This window comes from Oncorhynchus gorbuscha, linkage group LG02, assembly GCF_021184085.1.
Source record: "Oncorhynchus gorbuscha isolate QuinsamMale2020 ecotype Even-year linkage group LG02, OgorEven_v1.0, whole genome shotgun sequence".
In the NCBI taxonomy this organism is placed as follows: Eukaryota; Metazoa; Chordata; class Actinopteri; order Salmoniformes; family Salmonidae; genus Oncorhynchus; species Oncorhynchus gorbuscha.
This window is the reverse complement of record NC_060174.1, coordinates 79,650,089-79,673,770: the sequence shown is the minus strand read 5'-3', so window position 1 is coordinate 79,673,770 and position 23,682 is coordinate 79,650,089. Positions and strand designations below refer to the sequence as shown.

Here is a 23,682-nt window from a genome sequence, read left to right as displayed (position 1 = left end):
AAATAGTTCAGTCTTGGTTATCATCAGACCAGAGAATCTTGTTTCTCATGGTCTGAGTCCTTTAGGTGTCTTTTGGCAAACTCAATGCGGGCTGTCTTGTGCCTTTTACTTACGAGTGGCTTCCGTCTGGCCACTCTACCATAAAGGCCTGTTTGGTGGAGTGCTGCAGAGATGGTTATCCTTCTGGAAGTTTCTCCCATCTCCACAAAGGAACTCTGGAGCTCTTTCAGAGTGACCAGCAGGTTCTTGGTCACCTCCCTGACCAAGGCCCTTCTCCATCCGATTGCTCAGTTAGGCCGGGTGGCCAGCTCTAGGAAAAGACTTGATGGTTCCAAACTTCTTCCATTTAAGAATGATGGAGGCCACTGTTCTTGGGGAACTTCCATGCTGCAGACATGTTTTGGTAAAATTCTGTCTCGGAGCTCAACAGATAATTCCTTTGACTTCATGGCTTGGTTTTTGCTCTGACATTCACTGTCAACTGTGGAACCTTTATATAGACAAGGTGTGTGCCTTTCCAAATCATGTCCAATCAATTGAATTTACCACAGGTGGACTAATCAAGTTGTAGAAACATCTCAAGGAGTGGCGTAGTGGTCTATGGCACTGAATCGCAGTGCTAGAGGCGTCACTACAGACCCTGCTTCTATCCCTGGCTGTATCACAACCGGCCGTGATCGGGAGTCCCATAGGGCGGCGCACAATTGGCCCAGCATCGCCCGAGTTAGGGGAGGGTTTGGCCGGGGTAGGCCGCCATTGTAAATAATAATTTGTTCTTAACTGTCTTGTCTAGTTAGATAAAGGTTAAATAAAAAATTATAATGGAAACAGGATGCACCTTAGCTCAGTTTCAAGTCTCATAGCAAAGGGTCTGAATACTTAGGTAAGTAAATTCTTTCTGTTTTTTATTTTTAATACATTTGCAAACCTTTCTAAAAACCTGTTTTCGCTTTGTCATTATGGGGTATTATTAGAATAAGGCTGTAACCTAACAAAATGTGGAAAAAGTCCAGGGGTCTGAATACTTTCTGAACGCACTGCCCCAAGTTATGATAAATTGTGTTATCAGGCAGATGCTTAAACATTGCATGAGGTCATAAATATTATCCAGGGTTTATTTACACAAACCAAAAATATAAATGCAACATGCAACAATTTCAACAATTTCACTGAGTTACAGTTCATATAAGGAAATCCGTAAATGTAAATAAATTCATTAAGCCCTAATCTATGGATGTCACATGACTAGGCAGGGGCGGAGCCATGGCCCACCCACTTTGGAGCCAGGTCCATCCGCTGGGCAGCCAGGCCCAGCAAATCAGAATGAGTTTTTCCCCCAAAAAGCACTTCATTACAGACACAAATACTCTTCAGTTTCATCAACTGTCCGGGTGGTTGGTCTCAGACGATCCCGCAGGTGAAGAAGCTGGATAGGAAGGTCCTGGGCTGCCATAGTTACACATGGTCTGCGGTTGTGAGTCCGGTTGGACGTACTGCCAAATTCTCCAAAACAACGTTGGAGGCAATTTATGGTAGAGAAATTAACATTAAAATCTTTGGCAACAAAGATCTGTGGCATTGTGTTGTGACAAAACTGCACATTTTAGTGGCATTTTATTGTCCCCAGCACAAGGTGCACCTTTAAACAGCATGATCATTACAATCAGCTTCTTGACATGCCGCATCTTTCAGGTGGATTATCTTGGCAAAGGAGAAATGCTCACTAACAGGGATGTAAACAAATTTACAGGGATGTAAACACATGTTGTGTTTATATTGTTGTTTAGTATAGATAACACAAAAAAAACAAAAGCAGGCGTAGAGGCTTTTGCCCACCTCTCTCTCACAGATTGACGATCATCACTTGGCCCCACCTGTGTGCTTATCAAGGCTTCACAAGGCTTTTCTGGCAGAGCATTTGGCTTGCTGCTGCCCTCTGGGGATGGAGTGTAGAAGTGGTAGTGTAGTATCTACTAATGCTCCTAAGACCTAAACTACCTAACCTATTCTAAAACACTTCTTTCACTCCTCTCTTCTTCCCTCAGGTTATGGCGGCAGAGACATTCAGTCTTGTCTCTGCTGGTGCTGGTCACCCTCTTCTCCATCGCCTACTCTGTTAAAGGAACACATCAGAAGGTGATGTGTGTGTGTGTGTGTGTGTGTGTGTGTGTGTGTGTGTGTGTGTGTGTGTGTGTGTGTGTGTGTGTGTGTGTGTGTGTGTGTGTGTGTGTGTGTGTGTGTGTGTGTGTGTGTGTGTGTGTGTGTGTGTGTGTGTGTGTGTGTGTGTGTGTGTGTGTGTGAGCAGCCCTGTCCACACATCATCAGGGGTTGCTAATTAACATCCCTAAGACTTTATAAAGCTGTTGTCTCCCAAGACCACAAGCTGAAAAAGAGTATTAAACTTAACACTCACTTACCTTCACCTGACCTATTTACCACATCATGTCCACATGCCCTATTTAATCAGTACATTAGCTGTACCACATGAACAGCTAATATGCTGAGTGCAAACACACACGTGCGCCCTGTACCAAGTTAACAACTAATGTACCACAGCAAAAGTGACTCAAGAGATCCAAACAGAATTGCTTTAAAGCTGCAGCAATAACCATATTATTTACCATATTAGACTCTTAAGCTCTAGTCCTAAGGTGTTGGACATGGCTGGCACTTCCCACCCAGGCTTTTTACTAGGTGATGAGAGACACTGCTGCTGCTGCTGTTTTCCCGAGTTCACAGGGGTTTGCTGGGAAATAGAGTTCCGTGCCAAAAAAACCTCCAGTGTTCCCATAATCTACACCATCACTGGCCCTTCCAGAAAACAACCTGCCTGTCCATGCTTGAGGAGGAGGTGTTGCTCCATATATGATGGAGGGAGAGATGGGCAGCAGAAGATGACGGGAGAAAGGGAGAGGGAGAAAGGGAGAGAGAGAGGGATAAATGGAGAGAGGGAGAGAGAGAGGGATAAAGGAATAGAGCAAGAGAGAGAGAGATGATGAAGAGTAGGGGAAATAAACTGGGTAAGAACTGGCTTCCTTGAAGAAGAAGAATGATTCTGTTCTTCTCTGTTTGTGTTGTTCTGAATCTGAACATTCCTACCCTACGGCCCTGTCCTCTAAACTCTCAACAACAGACACCAGCTTATATTCTCTATCTTATATTCCCACTCCCTCTCTCTCTATCACTTGCCCTCTCTCACCCGACACCCTCTGCTCCTTCTCTTTCTCTCTCTCTATAACTTGCCCTCTCTCACCCCCTCTGCCCCCCCCCCTTTCTCTCTCACTTGCTTTCGTTCCCCCTCTCACCACTGCTCCCCCTCCACTCTCTTTCTGTGGTGCACTTTGACTTTCTGCCTCTCACGCTTGGCACTGCCTCCTATTTCTAGGGTAGGGTGCACACACCCACCCTCCCTCCCTCCTAGTGTCTCTCCTACTTACATTTATTTCACTTTGCCTGAGTCTCTCATGGCTGACAGTCTCTCTGTCTCTGTTTGTCCTGATGTGAAGCTGACACTGTCTGTTCCCTGTGTACAGTATGTGCAACACATGGAGAAGAGGTTCCTGTGGTGTGCCTACTGGGTAGGCTTGGGTATCCTGTCATCTGTGGGACTGGGGACTGGCCTGCACACCTTCCTCCTCTACCTGGTAAGAACTCTCTAATTTACCATGCAAATACATGCATCTACCATCTGTGCAATACATGATAATGCATAATTTGAGACTCTAAGAACATGTGTATATATACCCTACAAATGCATGTTCATATTTAAATAGCATAAGAGCACCTAAGAATGTTTCATATACCATGCAAAATCTATTCATACTCGAGTTGAAATATCCCCCATGGCTGTTTTTAAGTATATTTATATATTTTTTGTTTCTTACTTTTGAACCCTGCATTGTTGGATAAGGGCTTGTAATTAAGCATTTCCCGGTAAAGTCTACACCTGTTGTATTCGGTGCAAGTGACAAATAAAATGTGATTTGATTTGACGTTACTCAAGACATTCACACTGTGTATGATGCCCATCTCAAACTCAGTGTTGATGTTTTGTGAGTTGCTGCTAAGAGACGAGAGTCTGTAATAGGCTGTAATAGGAGGTTGGAACATGGCTGAACGTTCAAGGAGATTCCCTGTGTCTCAGAAGAGAGTGTGTGTGTTTGTGTATGTATGCGTGTGTGAACGTTTGTGCGTGCATGCGTAATGTGTGTGTATGTACGCTAGTGTGTGTAGAACATTGTGGTGTTAAGATCTCCCCAGTGAAAAGGCACACACTGCGGCGGGGCGGGCGGGTAGCAGTAGAGTTTTGACAGGCAGTCCAAAAAAGAACGAGCGCACTCAGTGACCCCACTGACTGAGTGCATGTGAGGCTAGCCAACCTTTCTCTCCTCCCTCCCTTTATTTCTTTTTCTTCTCTCTCTCTCTGCTTCTCTGTCTCTCTCCACCCCTCCCTCTCCCTGTTTTGAGTGGCAGTGTGGAGCAGAGGAACAGGGTCTGGCTGGCTGTGCTGCAGATCTGGGTTCCCAAACATCTGGTAGTCTTTACCACTCTGAGAACACTATTAACACTGAGCCACCCATCTGTCATTTGAGAGCAGCATAGTCACAGTCCCATTGCATAGCCAGTGGAGCTGAACTGGAAACTGTTAAGTGTGTCCTCCATTCTGTGTTTTTGAAAGCCAACTCTCTCTGTGCTCCCATATGTAATTTGAGAAGTTTTTATTTTGTTATTGTTTTGGGTGACCTGATTTACTTTCCTAGAGGCCAGTCTGTTTTAAAGGAGGATGTCGCCATCTAATGGTATTTTGTGGTAATGGATCAGCAGTTTTTCAGTGCGGTTTGAGGAATCAGTTAGAGTTGCCTGCTTTAGAATGTGAAGCTGATTCACGCTGCTGTATTTATGGTGGCTATAGACGGGTGGGTTGTTCAGCAACACGTCTGATCCGTGCGCAACTTTGGGGCAAAACAGAGGGGTTGGCTCATGCTTACATTCAAAATTCATTATTTGACAACATGTAAACTATATTTAATTTCCAAATGTTTATTGACAACATAAATACAAATGCATCGTTACAGTTGTTGGTTAGCTAGCTAGGGAATTTTAGCCATATAGGATAAACGTGACCTAAGTCGAAACACCTCAAAACAAGACATGGTATCAAGAACAAGATACAACTAGCTGAAATGAGCCACTAACTATTCCCCACATGGCAGCTTATTGTCATTGTTGCTATGTGATGTTCAGAATCATAAAACACACAGCAGTATTTCCCCCTGTATTCATTTAACAGCGGCGCACCGTCAGAAATTCCTTTTCGGGGTGGAAAAACGCTGTGTGTGTAAACTTAAATGACTAAAATTGCTTTTAAACTTCAACATTTTCTGTCAGCTCCATGACAAAATGTGTACAGTCGTGGCCAAACGTTTTGAGAATGACACAAATATTAATTTTCACAAAGTCTGCTGCCTCAGTTTGTATGATGGCAATTTGCATGTACTCCAGAATGTTATGTAGAGCGATCAGATGAATTGCAATTAATTGCAAAGTCCCTCTTTGCCATGCAAATGAACTGAATCCCCCCAAAACATTTCCACTGCATTTCAACCCTGCCACAAAAGGACCAGCTGACATCATGTCAGTGATTCACTCATTAACACAGGTGACGAGGACAAGGCTGGAGATCACTCTGTCATTCTGATTGAGTTCGAATAACAGACTGGAAGCTTCAAAAGGAGGGTGGTGCTTGGAATCATTGTTCTTCCTCTGTCAACCATGGTTACCTGCAAGGAAACACGTGCCATCATCATTGCTTTGCACAAAAAGGGCTTCACAGGCGAGGATATTGCTGCCAGTAAGATTGCACCTAAATCAACCATTTATCGGATCTTCAAGGAGAACGGTTCAATTGTTGTGAAGAAGGCTTCAGGGCGCCCAAGAAAGTCCAGCAAGCGCCAGGACCATCTCCTAAAGTTGATTCAGCTGCAGGATCGGAGCACCACCAGTACAGAGCTTGCTTAGGAATGGCAGCAGGCAGGTGTGAGTGCATTTGCACGCACAGTAAGGCAAAGTTTTGGAGGATGGCCTGGTATCAAGAAGGGCAGCAAAGAAGGCACTTCTCTCCAGGAAAAACATCAGGGACAGACTGATATTCTGCAAAAGGTACAGGGATTGGACTGCTGAGGACTGGGGTAAAGTCATTTTCTCTGATAAATCCCCTTTCTGATTGTTTGGGGCATCTGGAAAAAAGCTTGTCCGGAGAAGACAGGGTGAGCGCGCTACCATCAGTCCTGTGTCATGCCAACAGTAAAGCATCCTGAGACCATTCATGTGTGGTGTTGCTTCTCAGCCAAGGGAGTGGGCTCACTCAGAATTTTGCATAAGAACACAGCCATGAATAAAGAATGGTACCAACACATCCTCCGAGAGCAACTTCTCCCAACCATCCAGGAACAGTTTGGTGACGAACAATTCCTTTTCCAGCATGATGGAGAACCTTGCAAAAGGGGAAAGTGATAACTAAGTGGCTCGGGGAACAAAACATTGATATTTTGGGGCCATGGCCAGGAAACTCCCTAGACCTTAATCCCATTGAGAACTTGTGGTCAATCCTCAAGAGGCAGGTGGACAAACATAAACCCACAAATTCTGACAAACTCCAAGCATTGATTATGCGAGAATGGGCTGCCATCAATCAGGATGTGGCCCAGAAGTTAATTGACAGCATGCCAGGGGGGATTGCAGAGGTCTTGAAAAAGAAGGGTCAAGACTGCAAATATTGACTCTTTGCATCAACTTCATGTAATTGTCAATAAAAGCCTTTGACACTTATTAAATGCTTTTATTTATAGTTCAGTATCCATAGTAACATCTGACAAAAATATCTAAAGACACTGAAACAGCAAACTTTGTGTAAATTAATATTTGTGTCCTCAACTTTTGGCCACGACTGTACAATTCCCAAAAACTGTTTTAAAATTGCAACATTTCCTCTCAGCTCCATGGAAAAATGTATAGAATTGCAGTTAAGTAGCTTCTTTTTGAGGCATAAAAAAGCTTTCTTATTGCTAAAAGCACACCTGCCTGATAATATGGTATGGTGCCACAGGCAATGGTAAAACATTTTTTTACAAATATGTTATTAGGCAAATTTCTTGGGTGGTTTTATAGATTGATGGTATCGGCAACATTTGATTTTAACAAATGTTTTAGTTAACCCTTTTACGCTACCCAAACAACTACCTCTTTCCCAACTGTATTTAATTTATTTATTTATTTTGCTCCTTTGCACCCCATTATTTTTATGTCTACTTTGCACATTCTTCCATTGCAAATCTACCATTCCAGTGTTTTACTTGCTATATTGTATTTACTCTGCCACCATGGCCTTTTTTGCCTTTACCTCCCTTCTCACCTCATTTGCTCACATCGTATATAGACTTGTTTCTACTGTATTATTGACTGTATGTTTGTTTTACTCCATGTGTAACTCTGTGCCGTTGTATGTGTCGAACTGCTTTGCTTTATCTTGGCCAGGTCGCAATTATAAATGAGAACTTGTTCTCAACTTGCCTACCTGGTTAAATAAAGGTGAAATAAAATAAATAAATAAAAAACGCTTTGAATCAGCCTATAGGTATTATTTGAAATGTTTCTTATTGAAGAAATATTAAATGCATAACCGTGGTAACAATTGGAAGGGATCAGTTTTGAGATTATGGCAAAATTATTAGACCAAAGGTGAGGACACAACAGTTCACCAGACTGAATCCAAACATTACACTGTTGATTTAATGTGAATTTTATAGCTACTGTACTTTTGACCTCATTTGTTTACAACAAAATCTGAAAATTCTCTGATGATAAGAATATTCCTGTACAATGTGGGGTAGTTGGTGCAACATAAGGCAATAACAAGGGTTTGAGTGAGAGGACTAACTGGTGTCTCCAAGTGACTGCACACCTCTCTAAAGTGTACACTTATTAAGTAATTTCAATGCACTTTTATGACTCAGAGGTCTTCAACTATAAGGTGTTTTGTTGAGCTCTCCTAGCTTTGCCAATGAGGAACTGAAGCAGGCACACTTGTAGTTGTTTTATTTGGAAAACAACCGCACATCCCCTCCCCCACACAATTAATGTTGTTGTTTACGCAATCCAAAAACGGTCCGTTATAAATTACAATCTGGGTCAGGTGGGCATCATTTGAAATTCTGTTCTATTGCTAACCTAACTAGCTAAGTTATAAAATACAATATTACAGTGTTAGGCTTTCACAATGCAGTTCAGGGATACAGATCATCATTTTGGTGCACATAGAAAGGAGTCATGATTGCATTCAGGTGCTTGTGCCGTGACTAATTTTCTTCACAGTAGACAAACAGGCTCATTCTGTTTCAGAACTACCAAGGGTATGACGCCATGTCATCTGGAAATGTGATATGGAAGTGGGAAGTGCACATTTGGACTCATAGATGTTTTGTTTGCTTGTATGACATCAATGGGTATTTATTATAATCCTCAATGTCTTCTCTTTCAAAATTCATAGACTCCTCTTAATTTACAGCGTTTCCCTCACTCAGACATCAAAGAAGTTGCCCAATTAGAGGGAGGAATGGGGCAACTGCTTGTCACGTAAGGTGCTCAAGTTCAGAACAGCTGTCAGTCAAAACACATACAGCAGTGTGAAGCGCAGAGGCAGAGCTCTGACATCATGTAAAGCATGTTACTGTACAGACACTGCGTTTCAATGTAGGAATTATGCCAGTCTTATAATTGTTTTGTTTTTAAAGCCCCTGTGACACCCCCTTCCGTGACCTTTGCCACTGCTGCAACAACAATAAATCTATGAGAAACACTGCATAGCCTTTTTCCTATTTGCGTGCATCATTTTTGTGATATTGCGTCGGAAGATTTGAATCATTGTGGGTTTGTGCTCTCCTACTCACAGATGCCTTGGTAGAACCATAGACTTATGGTTAGAACACTTTTTCTTATCTGATCAATCTTGTTCTGACTACTACAGAAAATGTTCACTACTACAGGAAATCATATGTATGTCGGTTATGAGTTTTGCAATGTTCGCAATGTTTGATGGTTGCATTGACTTATTTCCCCTTTCTAGATAGTGTCTTCTACTTCACAATGGTTGATGCATCTTTCCTGCTTGGGTTCACAGGGTTCACTGTAAACCCACGTTTGTGAGCAGTAGTGGGCACCATTTGTCTGTGAATGTGAATAAGATGCTGTATGCAGTGCATGTAGAGCAGGGATGGACAACCCTTTCGTAGGCCTGCAGACCAACTAATTAAAAAATATATACAGTGGGGCAAAAAAGTATTTAGTCAGTCACCAATTGTGCAAGTTCTCCCACTTAAAAATATGAGAGAGGCCTGTAATTTATCATAAGTACACTTCAACTATGACAGACAAAATGAGAAAAAAAAATCCAGAATATCACATTGTTAGATTTTGAATGAATTTATTTTCAAATTATGGTGGAAAATAAGTATTTGGTCAATAACAAAAGTTTATCTCAATACTTTGTTATATACAGTGCCTTGCGAAAGTATTCGGCCCCCTTGAACTTTGCGACCTTTTGCCACATTTCAGGCTTCAAACATAAAGATATAAAACTGTATTGTTTTGTGAAGAATCAACAACAAGTGGGACACAATCATGAAGTGGAACAACATTTATTGGATATTTCAAACTTTTTTAACAAATCAAAAACTGAAAAATTGGGCGTGCAGAATTATTCAGCCCCTTTACTTTCAGTGCAGCAAACTCTCTCCAGAAGTTCAGTGAGGATCTCTGAATGATCCAATGTTGACCTAAATGACTAATGATGATAAATACAATCCACCTGTGTAATCAAGTCTCCGTATAAATGCACCTGCACTGTGATAGTCTCAGAGGTCCGTTAAAAGCGCAGAGAGCATCATGAAGAACAAGGAACACACCAGGCAGGTCCGAGATACTGTTGTGAAGAAGTTTAAAGCCGGATTTGGATACAAAAACATTTCCCAAGCTTTAAACATCCCAAGGAGCACTGTGCAAGCGATAATATTGAAATGGAAGGAGTATCAGACCACTGCAAGTCTACCAAGACCTGGCCGTCCCTCTAAACTTTCAGCTCATACAAGGAGAAGACTGATCAGAGATGCAGCCAAGAGGCCCATGATCACTCTGGATGAACTGCAGAGATCTACAGCTGAGGTGGGAGACTCTGTCCATAGGACAACAATCAGTCGTATATTGCACAAATCTGGCCTTTATGGAAGAGTGGCAAGAAGAAAGCCATTTCTTAAAGATATCCATAAAAAGTGTTGTTTAAAGTTTGCCACAAGCCACCTGGGAGACACACCAAACATGTGGAAGAAGGTGCTCTGGTCAGATGAAACCAAAATTGAACTTTTTGGCAACAATGCAAAACATTATGTTTGGCGTAAAAGCAACCCAGCTTATCACCCTGAACACACCATCCCCGCTGTCAAACATGGTGGTGGCAGCATCATGGTTTGGGCCTGCTTTTCTTCAGTAGGGACAGGGAAGATGGTTAAAATTGATGGGAAGATGGATGGAGCCAAAAACAGGACCATTCTGGAAGAAAACCTGATGGAGTCTGCAAAAGACCTGAGACTGGGATGGAGATTTGTCTTCCAACAAGACAATGATCCAAAACATAAAGCAAAATCTACAATGGAATGGTTAAAAAATAAACATATCCAGGTGTTAGTATGGCCAAGTCAAAGTCCAGTCCTGAATCCAATCGAGAATCTGTGGAAAGAACTGAAAACTGCTGTTCACAAATGCTCTCCACCCAACCTCCTTGAGCTCGAGCTGTTTTGCAAGGAGGAATGGGAAAATATTTCAGTCTCTCGATGTGCAAAACTGATAGAGACATACCCCAAGCGACTTACAGCTGTAATCGCAGCAAAAGGTGGCGCTACAAAGTATTAACTTAAGGGGGCTGAATAATTTTGCACGCCCAATTTTCAGTTTTTGATTTGTTAAATTTTTTTGAAATATCCAATAAATGTTGTTCCACTTCATGATTGTGTCCCACTTGTTGTTGATTCTTCACAAAAAAATACAGTTTTATATCTTTGTTTGAAGCCTGAAATGTGGCAAAAGGTTGCAAAGTTCAAGGGGGCCGAATACTTTCGCAAGGCACTGTACCCTTTGTTGGCAATGACAGAGGTCAAATGTTTTCTGTAAGTCTTCACAAGGTTTTCAAATTAAATCAAATCAAATGTATTTATATAGCCCTTCGTACATCAGCTGATATCTCAAAGTGCTGTACAGAAACCCAGCCTAAAACCCCAAACAGCAAACAATGCAGGTGTAAAAGCATATTATATATTATATATATAATATATATAATATATATATGTCGGTCGTTTGGACACCTACTCATTCCAGGGTTTTTCTTTATACAAATTTCTATTTCTACATTGTAGAAAGTAGTGAAGACATCAAAAATATGAAATAATACATATGGAATAATGTAGTAACCAAAAAAGTGTTAAATAATTCAAAATATTTTATTTTTTAGATTCATCTAATTTTTTATTGAACTTTTATTTAACTAGGCAAGTCAGTTAAGAACCAAATTTGTATTCACAATGACTGCCTACTGCAGGGACGGAGGGCTGGCATTCAAAATAAAAAATAAATTAAAGAAAGTAGAGACAACAATACATCACGCAAAGCAGCCACAACTGTCAGTAAGAGTGTCCATGATTGAGTCTTTGAAGGAAGTGATTGAAATAAAATTGTCCAGTTTGAGTGTTTGTTGCAGTTCGTTCCAGTCGCTAGCTGTTATGTCACAGTTATGAAAACTTAGGACACTAAAGAGGCCTTTCTACTGACTCTAACACCAAAGGAAAGATGCCCATCTGCGTGAACGTGCCTTAGGCATGCTGCAAGGACACATGAGGACTGCAGATGTGGCCAGAGCAGTAAATTGCAATGTCTGTACTGTGAGACGCCTAAGACAGCGCTACAGGGAGACAGGACGGACAGCTGATTGTCCTCCTGTAACAACACCTGCACAGGATCGGTACATCCGAACATCACACTTGCGGGACAGATACAGGATGGCAACAACAACTGCCCGAGTTACACCAGGAACGCACAATCCCTCCATCAGTGCTCAGACTGTCCGCAATAGGCTGAGAGAGGCTGGACTGAGGGCTTGTAGGCCTGTTGTAAGGCAGGTCCTCACCAGCCTTCACCGGCAACAACGTCGCCTATGGGCACAAACCCACCGTCGCTGGACCAGACAGGACTGGCAAAAAAGTGCTCTTCATTGACGAGTCGCGGTTTTGTCTCACCAGGGGTGATGGTTGGATTCGCGTTTGTCGTCGAAGGAATGAGCGTTACACAGAGGCCTGTTACACCGAGGCCTCTACTCTGGATTGATTTGGAGTTGCAGGGTCCATCATGGTCTGGGGTGATGTGTCACAGTATCATCGGACTGAGCTTGTTGTCATTGCTGGCAATCTCAACGCTGTGCGTTACAGGGAAGACATCCTCCTCCCTCATGTGGTACCCTTCCTGCAGACTTATCCTGACATGACCCTCCAGTATGGCAATGCCACCAGCCATACTGCTCGTATGACAGGAATGTCAGTGTTCTGCCATGGCCAGCAAGAGCCCGGATCTAAATCCCATTGGGCACGTCTGGGACCTGTTGGATTGGAGGGTGAGGGCTAGGGCCATTCCCCCCAGAAATGTCAGAGAACTTGCAGGTGCCTTGGTGGGAGAGTGGGGTAACATCTCCCAGCAAGATCTGGCAAATCTGGTGCAGTCTATGAGGAGGAGATGCACTGCAGTACTTAATGCAGCTGGTGGCCACACCAGATACTGACTTTCTTTTGATTTTGACCCCGCCTTTGTTCAAGGACACATTATTCAATTTCTGTTTAGTCACATATCTGTGGAACTTGTTCAGTTTATGTCTCAGTTGTTGAATCTTGTTATGTTCATACAAATATTTACACGTGTTAAATTTGCTGAAAATGAACGCAGTTGGCAGTGAGAGGACGTTTCTTTTTTTGCTGAGTTATATATATATATATATATATATATATATATATATATATATATATATTTTACTCTGGGGTCGCAACTTACTGTTTACAGTTAGAGTGCAATTTCAAAATTTGGTGGGCATCAGCCATCACTAAATTAGCGCATATAGGCCAATTGGGAAGTTAGTCTAGTGAGCCACTCATGATGAGTTCTGTTTTTTTTGTGGGCCCCACCACCATCAAAGTTGCCCATTTCTGATGTAGTGGTACTCTCTCCTTTAGGAGGTAACACCATTGGACTCAGTTATAGCAGTCCTATAGGAAGAGTCACTGAGAGGTCATGATGTCACAGGGATTCCTATCAAAGCCAGAGCTTCCTGTGGACATTGTACAAAATAAGATGCTTCCTAAGGACATAAAGGGCTCTGCTTATGAGGTGTCTTGTGACTTGAGTGTCATCATGTGACTCTCACTTCCTGTGTTTGATATAGTGGCATGAGATGAGACAGAGGCCTCTGTTCTAAAAGGCAATGTCTTTTCTATTCATTTATGTCTGAAATGTACAGGATGTGGTGCTCTCCTGATCACAGTGGGGATTCTGTATAATATCCCAATAGTGTGTTGTACCATCAGCACTCGGCAGAGGGAGATAGAGTCCGTTCTGAAGTTGTCCTGATACTGACTCACTCAGACAGTGAAGAGGAGGATCTCCTTCTGCACTTGTCTCCTTTGTGTTTGTGTCCCAGTGAGACTGTGAGCTATTGAGTATATATGGACAAGAATGGCTATTGGATTAACACACACATGCCTCCTCTGGGGGAGGAAGGAAGGGGGGAGGCGCTGTGACTTGCTGAGGCGTGGTTCTCCACTAACTGGATCTCTGACACAACAGTCTCCACTCCCAGGGGGTTTAGGTCCCAGAACACATCCTACACACACTTCTACGTCGTTGTCCTATACCTGAGCCCATCAGCAACTATGATGAAAGTGGTGAGGATGATGATGATGAGGATGATGATGAGGACTATGAGTGATTACCCTCTTGTCACAGCATCTAGAGTTGTTTTGTTTGTCTGTATCATGTGTTTTCTAATGTCAAACACAACTGATGTGTCAGTATACCATATGAATCCAGTTTTAATGGGCCTGGGTGATGGATGACTGGGACTTGGGGAAATCTAGGCAAAGCTGTAAATAGTTTTGACGAGAGCTCATTTGAGTCAGCCACCATTAAGTTGCATTAAAAAATGGCTGTTGTCATTAAGTAATTATGGGAAGCTTAGAAAATTCCTGCGATTAACAGTAAATCAACAGCAACAAAGTATTAAAAAAACATTATATTCGAAGTCGAACAAATTTGTGTTTGGATAAAAGAAATCATGTGCCCCAGGGCCCCGACCTCCAGCCCCCGCCCCCCAGATAGCATATGAACATGTCATAAGCAAAGGCAATGTGGAGAATAGCTGGAAATTAGCTTTAAAACTGCAAAGGTTTCTCTTATGACATGTGAAGAATAGCATGAGATGAGCTATAAAATAGCACATTTTTCTCAGCACCAAAGGCAAAATGTGCAGAATTGCAGGAAATGTGCTTTAAAATGGCAAAATGTTCTCTAAGCCTCATGAAATAAATGTGTAGAATAGAATGATAAAACTGCACATTTTTCTCTGCGAACAGAGGTATGGTAGGGGCCCCAGGGCCCCAAATGCAGTAGTTTAGCCATGTGTGTGTTTTATGACTATCACTATAATGTCAGTTAAACCTCCACAAAACGCTAGCTGTTCTTGGGGATATAAAAAGACTATAGTGTTTGTCTAAGCAGTGTGATTTACCATGTCTTGCCTTTCAGAAATATCCCAGAGGATTAGATAAATAAAAGAGACGTTCTGTAGTTTCGATATCCAGACTTGTAGGATTGTCTAAATTACACGTTGTAGAATGGTTTGCATAGCTTAAACACATTTTCCCCAGAAAAGCGCCTGAAATGAAGTTTTACTGTTGACCAACACAGCTCAAATTAACGACAACACTGTCTAAGAGCGTGCCAACCAACATCTGTCGTATCTTTCCATTCAGTCATATCAGTGCTGGACTATTGTCTAGTTAGAAATCTAGATGACTATCACATTCCGAGTCATGCAGACACCTACACAGTACAAAGCCATTTAAATTAATCCAGAGAAACAAATGAACAAACTCCATTACACCCACGCTGACACTCACATTTCCTCTGAAACACACGCAAGCACGTACGCATGCACACACACAGACACTTTTCACACTCTCAAACAAGCACCCTCACACGAACACACACACACACACACACACACACACACACACACACACACACACACACACACACACACACACACACACACACACACACACACACACACACACACACACACACACACACACACACACACACACACACACACACACACACACACACACACACACACACACTAGAGGTTGACATGGAAACAGGACTCCCGTTGGTCTTACAGGATTCTGTCAGGAATGGGAGTCCATTTCTAGAGTGAAGTTCGGGACAGGATAGGACTGGATCAACAGTCTACAGGAATGGGAGTCCATTTCTAGAGTCAAGTTCGGGACAGGATAGGACTGGATCAACAGTCTACAGGAATGGGAGTTCATTTCTAGAGTCAAGTTCGGGACAGGATAGGACTGGATCAACAGTCTACAGGAATGGGAGTCCATTTCTAGAGTCAAGTTCGGGACAGGATAGGACTGGATCAACAGTCTACAGGAATGGGAGTCCATTTCTAGAGTCAAGTTCGGGACAGGATAGGACTGGATCAACAGTCTACAGGAATGGGCATAACAGGAATAGTTGTAAACTGAGTTTTCTGGGTGGAAATATGTCATGTGTGGAGCATTTCATGAAATCAACAACCGTGTAGGCTAGGCTATATAATGTTTTACTTAAAAAAAAAAAAAGAAATTGTATTGGTCACATAGACATATTTAGCTGATGTTACGTGGGTGTAGTGAAATGCTTGTGTTCCAACAGTGTAGTAGTATCTAACAGTTCACAACAATCCACACTAATCTAAACAAATGGAATTAAGAAATGTATAAATATTAGATTGAGCAATGTCGGAGTGGCATTGACTAAACTACAGTAGGATAGGATACAGTATAACATATGAGATGAGTAAAGCAGTATGTAAACATTATTTAAACATTATTAAAGTGGCCAGTGATTCCAAGTCTATGTATATTGGGCAGCAGCCTCTAAGGTGCAGGGTTATGTAACCGGGTGGAAGCCGGAGAGTGGTGGCAATTTAACAGTCTGATGGCCTTGAGATAGAAGCTGTATTTCAGTCTCTCGGTCCCAGCTTTGATGCACCTTTACTGACCTCGCCTTCTGGATGATAGCGGTGTGAACAGGCCGTTGCTCGGGTGGTTGATGTCCTTGATGATCTTTTTGGGCTTCCTGTGGCATCTGGTGCTGTAGGTGTCCTGGAGGGCAAGTCGTTTGCCCCCGGTGATGTGTTGTGCAGACCGCACCACCCTCTGGAGAGCCCTATGGTTGCGGGCGTTGCAGTTGCTGTACCAAGCGATGATACAGCCACGACAGGATGATCTTACCTGTTTCAATACGCAGAGGCAATATCCTTGATCTGACCTGTTTCAATATGCAGAGGCAATATCCCTGATCTGACCTGTTTCAATACGCAGAGACAATATCCCTGATCTGACCTGTTTCAATATGCAGAGACAATATCCCTGATCTGACCTGTTTCAATACGTAGAGACAATATCCCTGATCTGACCTGTTTCAATACGTAGAGACAATATCCCTGATCTGACCTGTTTCAATACGTAGAGGCAATATCCCTGATCTGACCTGTTTCAATACGCAGAGACAATATCCCTGATCTGACCTGTTTCAATATGCAGAGGTAATATCCCTGATCTGACCTGTTTCAATACGTAGAGACAATATCCCTGATCTTACCTGTTTCAATATGCAGAGACAATATCCCTGATCTGACCTGTTTCAATACGTAGAGACAATATCCCTGATCTGACCTGTTTCAATACGTAGAGACAATATCCCTGATCTGACCTGTTTCAATATGCAGAGGTAATATCCCTGATCTGACCTGTTTCAATACGTAGAGACAATATCCCTGATCTTACCTGTTTCAATACGCAGAGACAATATCCCTGATCTGACCTGTTTCAATATGCAGAGGTAATATCCCTGATCTGACCTGTTTCAATACGCAGAACAATATCCCTGATCTGACCTGTTTCAATACGCAGAGACAATATCCCTGATCTTACCTGTTTCAATACGTAGAGACAATATCCCTGATCTTACCTGTTTCAATACGTAGAGACAATATCCCTGATCTTACCTGTTTCAATACGCAGAGACAATATCCCTGATCTTACCTGTTTCAATACGCAGAGACAATATCCCTGATCTGACCTGTTTCAATACGTAGAGACAATATCCCTGATCTTACCTGTTTCAATACGCAGAGACAATATCCCTGATCTGACCTGTTTCAATACGCAGAGACAATATCCCTGATCTGACCTGTTTCAATACGTAGAGGTAATATCCCTGATCTGACCTGTTTCAATACGTAGAGACAATATCCCTGATCTTACCTGTTTCAATACGCAGAGACAATATCCCTGATCTGACCTGTTTCAATACGTAGAGACAATATCCCTGATCTTACCTGTTTCAATACGCAGAGACAATATCCCTGATCTGACCTGTTTCAATATGCAGAGGTAATATCCCTGATCTGACCTGTTTCAATACGTAGAGACAATATCCCTGATCTTACCTGTTTCAATACGCAGAGGTAATATCCCTGATCTGACCTGTTTCAATACGTAGAGACAATATCCCTGATCTTACCTGTTTCAATATGCAGAGACAATATCCCTGATCTTACCTGTGCAAACAGCAATCTCTTGTTTTTAGATAGGTTATACATAATATGTCTCTCACACACAAATTCATCCTTAATCAAACAAAAGGTTCTCAATTTGGATTTATGATTAATCTCCGCCACCCATTTTTTGCATCAACAGTTTTTAAAAATCATATCTATGTCTCCCTTCATTTTTTTTTCTTCATACAAATGTTCACAGTCAGACTGTTGAAAAAGGTCAGACATTTCAGTTGCCCAGGCTACCTCTATGGATAGATCCCATTGAAAAACATTACTAGCTATTCTGGCAGTTGGCATATCCAACAACCTATTCTATAGTCTCACCGTACACACCTTCCATCTCACCTCACAGGGTTTCCACCCCATATCCCCAGTTATTGCATGTATAGGTGCAAACATGTGGGCACCTAAAAAGTAAAGTACTGCTCTGTTATGGACATGTACGTTTTTGAGATACCTTTTAGCACCCCACACTCCTGCTGAGTCGTCCAGAACAGGACACAATCATGTCTGATACAGTTTGGAATACGTAGCATAACCAGTATCTTGGAGTGTTTTTACCCTAGAACTCCCCCAAGAGCTCTACTTGCTGAGTCAGCCAGGGCAGATGTTGCATATAGAAAGGTCATATGTTCATCAACAAAAATACGCAAATATTTATGAACGCTAGTAAACTCAAGAATGTCTTCACCAAAACAAAACTGAAAAACACTTCTCTTAGTAGCTTGTTTTCTAAAATGCATTATCTGTGTTTTTGTCTGGTTAATCATGAGTCTCCATCTTTTACACCAATTGACTGCACATAATAACATGTTCTGCAGGTCTTGTTCAGTTTCTGCCATCTAAATACGTCTGGTTGTTAGCTGGCAGAATGGGTGAGTGAATATTGTTTCCTGTCATAATGTGCCCTGTCATTTGCCACAGGCAGCCCTTGGCAGGTATAGAACAGAGTGGAATATTCAAGAAGACAAGAGTGACAAATCTATGGCGGTGGATATGTGTTCCATGCTTATCCAATAGAGGAACACACTGGCTCTTTATCCAGTAGAGGAACACACTGGCTCTTTATCCAGTAGAGGAACACACTGGCTCTTTATCCAGTAGAGGAACACACTGGCTCTTTATCCAGTAGAGGAACACACTGGCTCTTTATCCAGTAGAGGAACACACTGGCTCTTTATCCAGTAGAGGAACACACTGGCTCTTTATCCAGTAGAGGAACACACTGGCTCTTTATCCAGTAGAGGAACACACTGGCTCTTTATCCAATAGAGGAACACACTGGCTCTTTATCCAATAGAGGGACACACTGGCTCTTTATCCAATAGAGGAACACACTGGCTCTTTATCCGGTAGAGGAACACACTGGCTCTTTATCCGGTAGAGGGACACACTGGCTCTTTATCCGGTAGAGGAACACACTGGCTCTTTATCCGGTAGAGGAACACACTGGCTCTTTATCCGGTAGAGGGACACACTGGCTCTTTATCCGGTAGAGGGACACACTGGCTCTTTATCCGGTAGAGGGACACACCGGCTCTTTATCCGGTAGAGGGACACACCGGCTCTTTATCCGGTAGAGGGACACACCGGCTCTTTATCCGGTAGAGGGACACACCGGCTCTTTATCCGGTAGAGGGACACACCGGCTCTTTATCCGGTAGAGGGACACACCGGCTCTTTATCCGGTAGAGGGACACACCGGCTCTTTATCCGGTAGAGGGACACACCGGCTCTTTATCCGGTAGAGGGACACACCGGCTCTTTATCCGGTAGAGGGACACACCGGCTCTTTATCCGGTAGAGGGACACACCGGCTCTTTATCCGGTAGAGGGACACACCGGCTCTTTATCCGGTAGAGGGACACACCGGCTCTTTATCCGGTAGAGGGACACACCGGCTCTTTATCCGGTAGAGGGACACACCGGCTCTTTATCCGGTAGAGGGACACACCGGCTCTTTATCCGGTAGAGGGACACACCGGCTCTTTATCCGGGAGAGGGACACACCGGCTCTTTATCCGGGAGAGGGACACACCGGCTCTTTATCCGGGAGAGGGACACACCGGCTCTTTATCCGGGAGAGGGACACACCGGCTCTTTATCCGGGAGAGGGACACACCGGCTCTTTATCCGGGAGAGGGACACACCGGCTCTTTATCCGGGAGAGGGACACACCGGCTCTTTATCCGGGAGAGGGACACACCGGCTCTTTATCCGGGAGAGGGACACACCGGCTCTTTATCCGGGAGAGGGACACACCGGCTCTTTATCCGGGAGAGGGACACACCGGCTCTTTATCCGGTAGAGGGACACACCGGCTCTTTATCCGGTAGAGGAAGCAAGCAGCGAAGCTGGGTGAAACCCTATTGTATTAGTTGCCATTATTAGTCCAGCCCTCTGCAGATTTGGTTAAAAAAAATGCTAATTTCTGTGAGATGGTAAGGCCTAGTAGAACGCAACTTGGCATAATGGTAAAGGCTGATGGGCCAAACCCTCTCCTGCAGATGGTGGCACTATAACATGCAATTGAAAATGCTAAGAAAGGTTACCCCTCTCACCCCATTTGACCTAGAGTCATGAAATCTGGTACATGGGTCCCTCTCCTCTCAAGGAACAAATTTGCTTCAAATACCCATAAGAGCCGTCATGATGGGTTGTACGCCATTTAGAATTTTGTGAAAAACACTTCAAACACTGCTCCTCTGGCTATCTATTGACTATCTGCGCGAAACTTGATATATAGCATCTATGGACCAAGGTCTCTCAAAGCAATATTTTCCAGACTAGTATCTCAAACAACATGGCTGTTACTCACCAATAAACATTCCCTTGGGTGTGGTCAGGAACATAAATACAAAGAAATCCAACATGGTTATTCGAATTGTAATAAAACTTGCTATACACTACCGGTCAAAAGTTTTAGAACACTTACTCATTCCAGAGTTTTTCTTTTTTTGAATATTTTCTACATTGTAGAATAATGTTGAAGACATCACAACTATGAAATAACACATATGGAACCATGTGGTAACCAAAAAGTGTTAAACAAATCAAAATATATTTGAGATGATTCAAATACACCCGTTGCCTTGATGACAGCTTTGCGCACTCTTGGCATTCTCTCAACCAGCTTCATGAGGTAGTCACTTGGAATGCATTTCAATTAACAGGGTTGCCTTCTTAAAAGTTCATTTGTGGAATTTCTTTCCTTAATGTGTTTGAGCCAAGGTAGGGGGGTATACAGAAGATATCCCTATTTGGTAAACGACCAAGTCCATATTATGGCAAGAACAGCTCAAATAAGCAAAGAGAAACTACAATACATCATTATTTTAAGACATGGTAAGTCAATACAGAACATTTCAAGAACTTTCTTTCAAGAAGTTTCTTCAAGTGCAGTCGCAAAAACCACCAAACACTATGATGAAACTGGCTCTCATGAGGACCGCCACAGAAATGGAAGACCCAGAGTTACCTCTGCTGCACAGGATAAGGTCAGTAGAGTTACCAGCCTCAGAAATTGCAGCCCAAATAAATGCTTCACAGAGTTCAAGTAACAGACACATCTCAACATCAACTGTTCAGAGGAGACTGTTTGAATCAGACCTTCATGGTCAAATTTCTGCAAAGAAACTGCTACTAAAGGACACCAATAATAAGAAGAGACTTGCATGGGCCAAGAGACAGGAGCAATGGACATTAGACCGGTAGAAATCTGTCCTTCGGTCTGATGAGTCCAAATTTGAGATTTCTTTCACCGCCATGTCTTTGTGAGATGTGGTGTGGGTGAACGGATAATCTCTGCATGTGTATTTCCCACTGTAAAGCATGGAGGAGGAGGTGTTATAGTGTGGGGGTGCTTTGCTGCTGACACGTGTGATTTATTTCGAATTCAAGGCACATTTAACCAGCATGACTACCACAGCATTCTGCAACGATTGCCATCCCTTCTGGTTTGTGCTTAGTGTGACTATCATTTGTTTTTCAGCAGGACAATGACCCAACCCACCTCCAGGCTGTGTAAAGGCTATTTTACCAATAATTAGAGTGATGGAGTGCTGCATCAGATTACCTGGCATCCACAATCCCCTGATCTCAACCAAATTGAGATGGTTTTGGATGAGTCGGACAGCAGAGTGAAGGAAAAGCAGCCAACAAGTGCTCAGCATATGTGGGAACTCATTCAAGACTGTTGGAAAAGCATTCTGGCTTAAGCTGGTTGAGAGAATGCCAAGAGTGTGCAAAGCTGTCATCAAGGCAAAGGGTGGCTAATTGAAGAATCTCAAATATAAAATATATTTTGATTTGTTTAACACTTTTTGGTTACTACATGGTACCAGATGTGTTATTTCCAGGGGTGTAAAGTACTTAAGTGAAAATACTTTAAAGTACTACTTAAGGAGTTTTTGGGGGTATCTGTACTTTACTATTTATATTTTTGCCAACTTTTACTTTTGCTTCATTGCATTCCTAAAGAAAATGAGGTACTTTTTACTCCATACATTTTCCCTGACACCCAAAAGTACTTGTTACATTTTGACAGGAAAATGGTCCAATTCACACACCTATCAAGAGAACATCCTTGGTCATCCATACTGCCTCTGATCAAGCGGACTCACTAAAAACAAATGCTTCATTTGTAAATGATGTTTGAGTGCTGGAATGTGCCCCTGGCTATCCGTCAATTTAAAAAATAAAAGAATAATTGTGCCGTATGGTTTGCTTAACCCTCCTGCTGTGTTCCGGTCGAATTAGACCAATTTACAAGTTTTCTTTCTGAAAAAATGTAGTTAATTTAATCTGGTTGTCATAAGGCTCCATGACTGTCCACACAGGGCATCTGAACACACAAAATACATTTAGATGATTTTCATGACCTTTTGGGTGTTTTATTTAACTTGTGGTGTTCCCGGTAACAAATGACCGGTCATTAGAAATGAATGGGTGAGACTACAATTAGTGTATAAAATTGAGTTCAGGCACATACCCATTCATCAGATGGACACACTTCCTCTCTCAGACCCCCACATGCATGTGTGTTTGAATGAACACACACACACCTCACTCCCCTTCTTGACTTCCATGTAAACCACAACAGGAACCTTTTCCCAATAGAATCTTTCCCCCATGGGAACCACACCTGTTGTCATTCTCACAAACAATTGCAACATTGTTTCAATAATATATATATATAGAACTTTTGTTGCAGCTCTGGTATATAAATATTTTTTGAGGCCTTGCTCACAATTCATTCTGCGGCAGCCCAATGAACAAACTATATACTGTATGTGAGGCTCTTGATCATATATTTGATCATGATACTATTGAGGAGGAAAGAGTCCTTGTTAAACTTTGACACAATGTAGTCTGTGATACATAACATGATATGTTTCATCTGAGTATTTGTTATAGTCAAAATAATCCATACATTAGGCTTTTTTTTACTCAAAAACAAGTTGTATGAGCTCAGGTCAATGAGGCCTACAGGCCATAAATGGCAAATAAAGTTCAAAACTTGTAATGTTCACAAGAACTTAAGTTGATAAAAAGATCTAACACAACATTAGGGGATAATATATGGATTATTATGGATTTATAATCAGCTAAAATGAGGCGGTCATTTTGGACCGGGAACACAGGATTAATTAACTTGAAACGAACACAACAGGAGGGTTAATATAAGGAATTTGAAATGGTTT

The 23,682-nt window shown here is 42.4% G+C and overlaps 1 protein-coding gene across 5 annotated transcripts in view; it reads left to right on the top strand.

The window, feature by feature from the left end:
* The window catches only part of LOC124010561 (vacuole membrane protein 1-like), a 117,731-nt gene that overhangs the window by 20,783 nt on the left and 73,266 nt on the right, over positions 1-23,682 (top strand). For 4 of the 5 annotated variants that reach the window (XM_046323148.1, XM_046323157.1, XM_046323167.1 and 1 more), the window contains exons 4-5: positions 2,046-2,136; positions 3,534-3,644. In XM_046323148.1, the coding sequence (XP_046179104.1) occupies positions 2,046-2,136; positions 3,534-3,644 (202 nt within the window). Of the gene's footprint in view, positions 1-2,045; positions 2,137-3,533; positions 3,645-23,682 lie in introns of those variants that run through there. The other variant, XM_046323178.1, reaches the window with a different exon arrangement.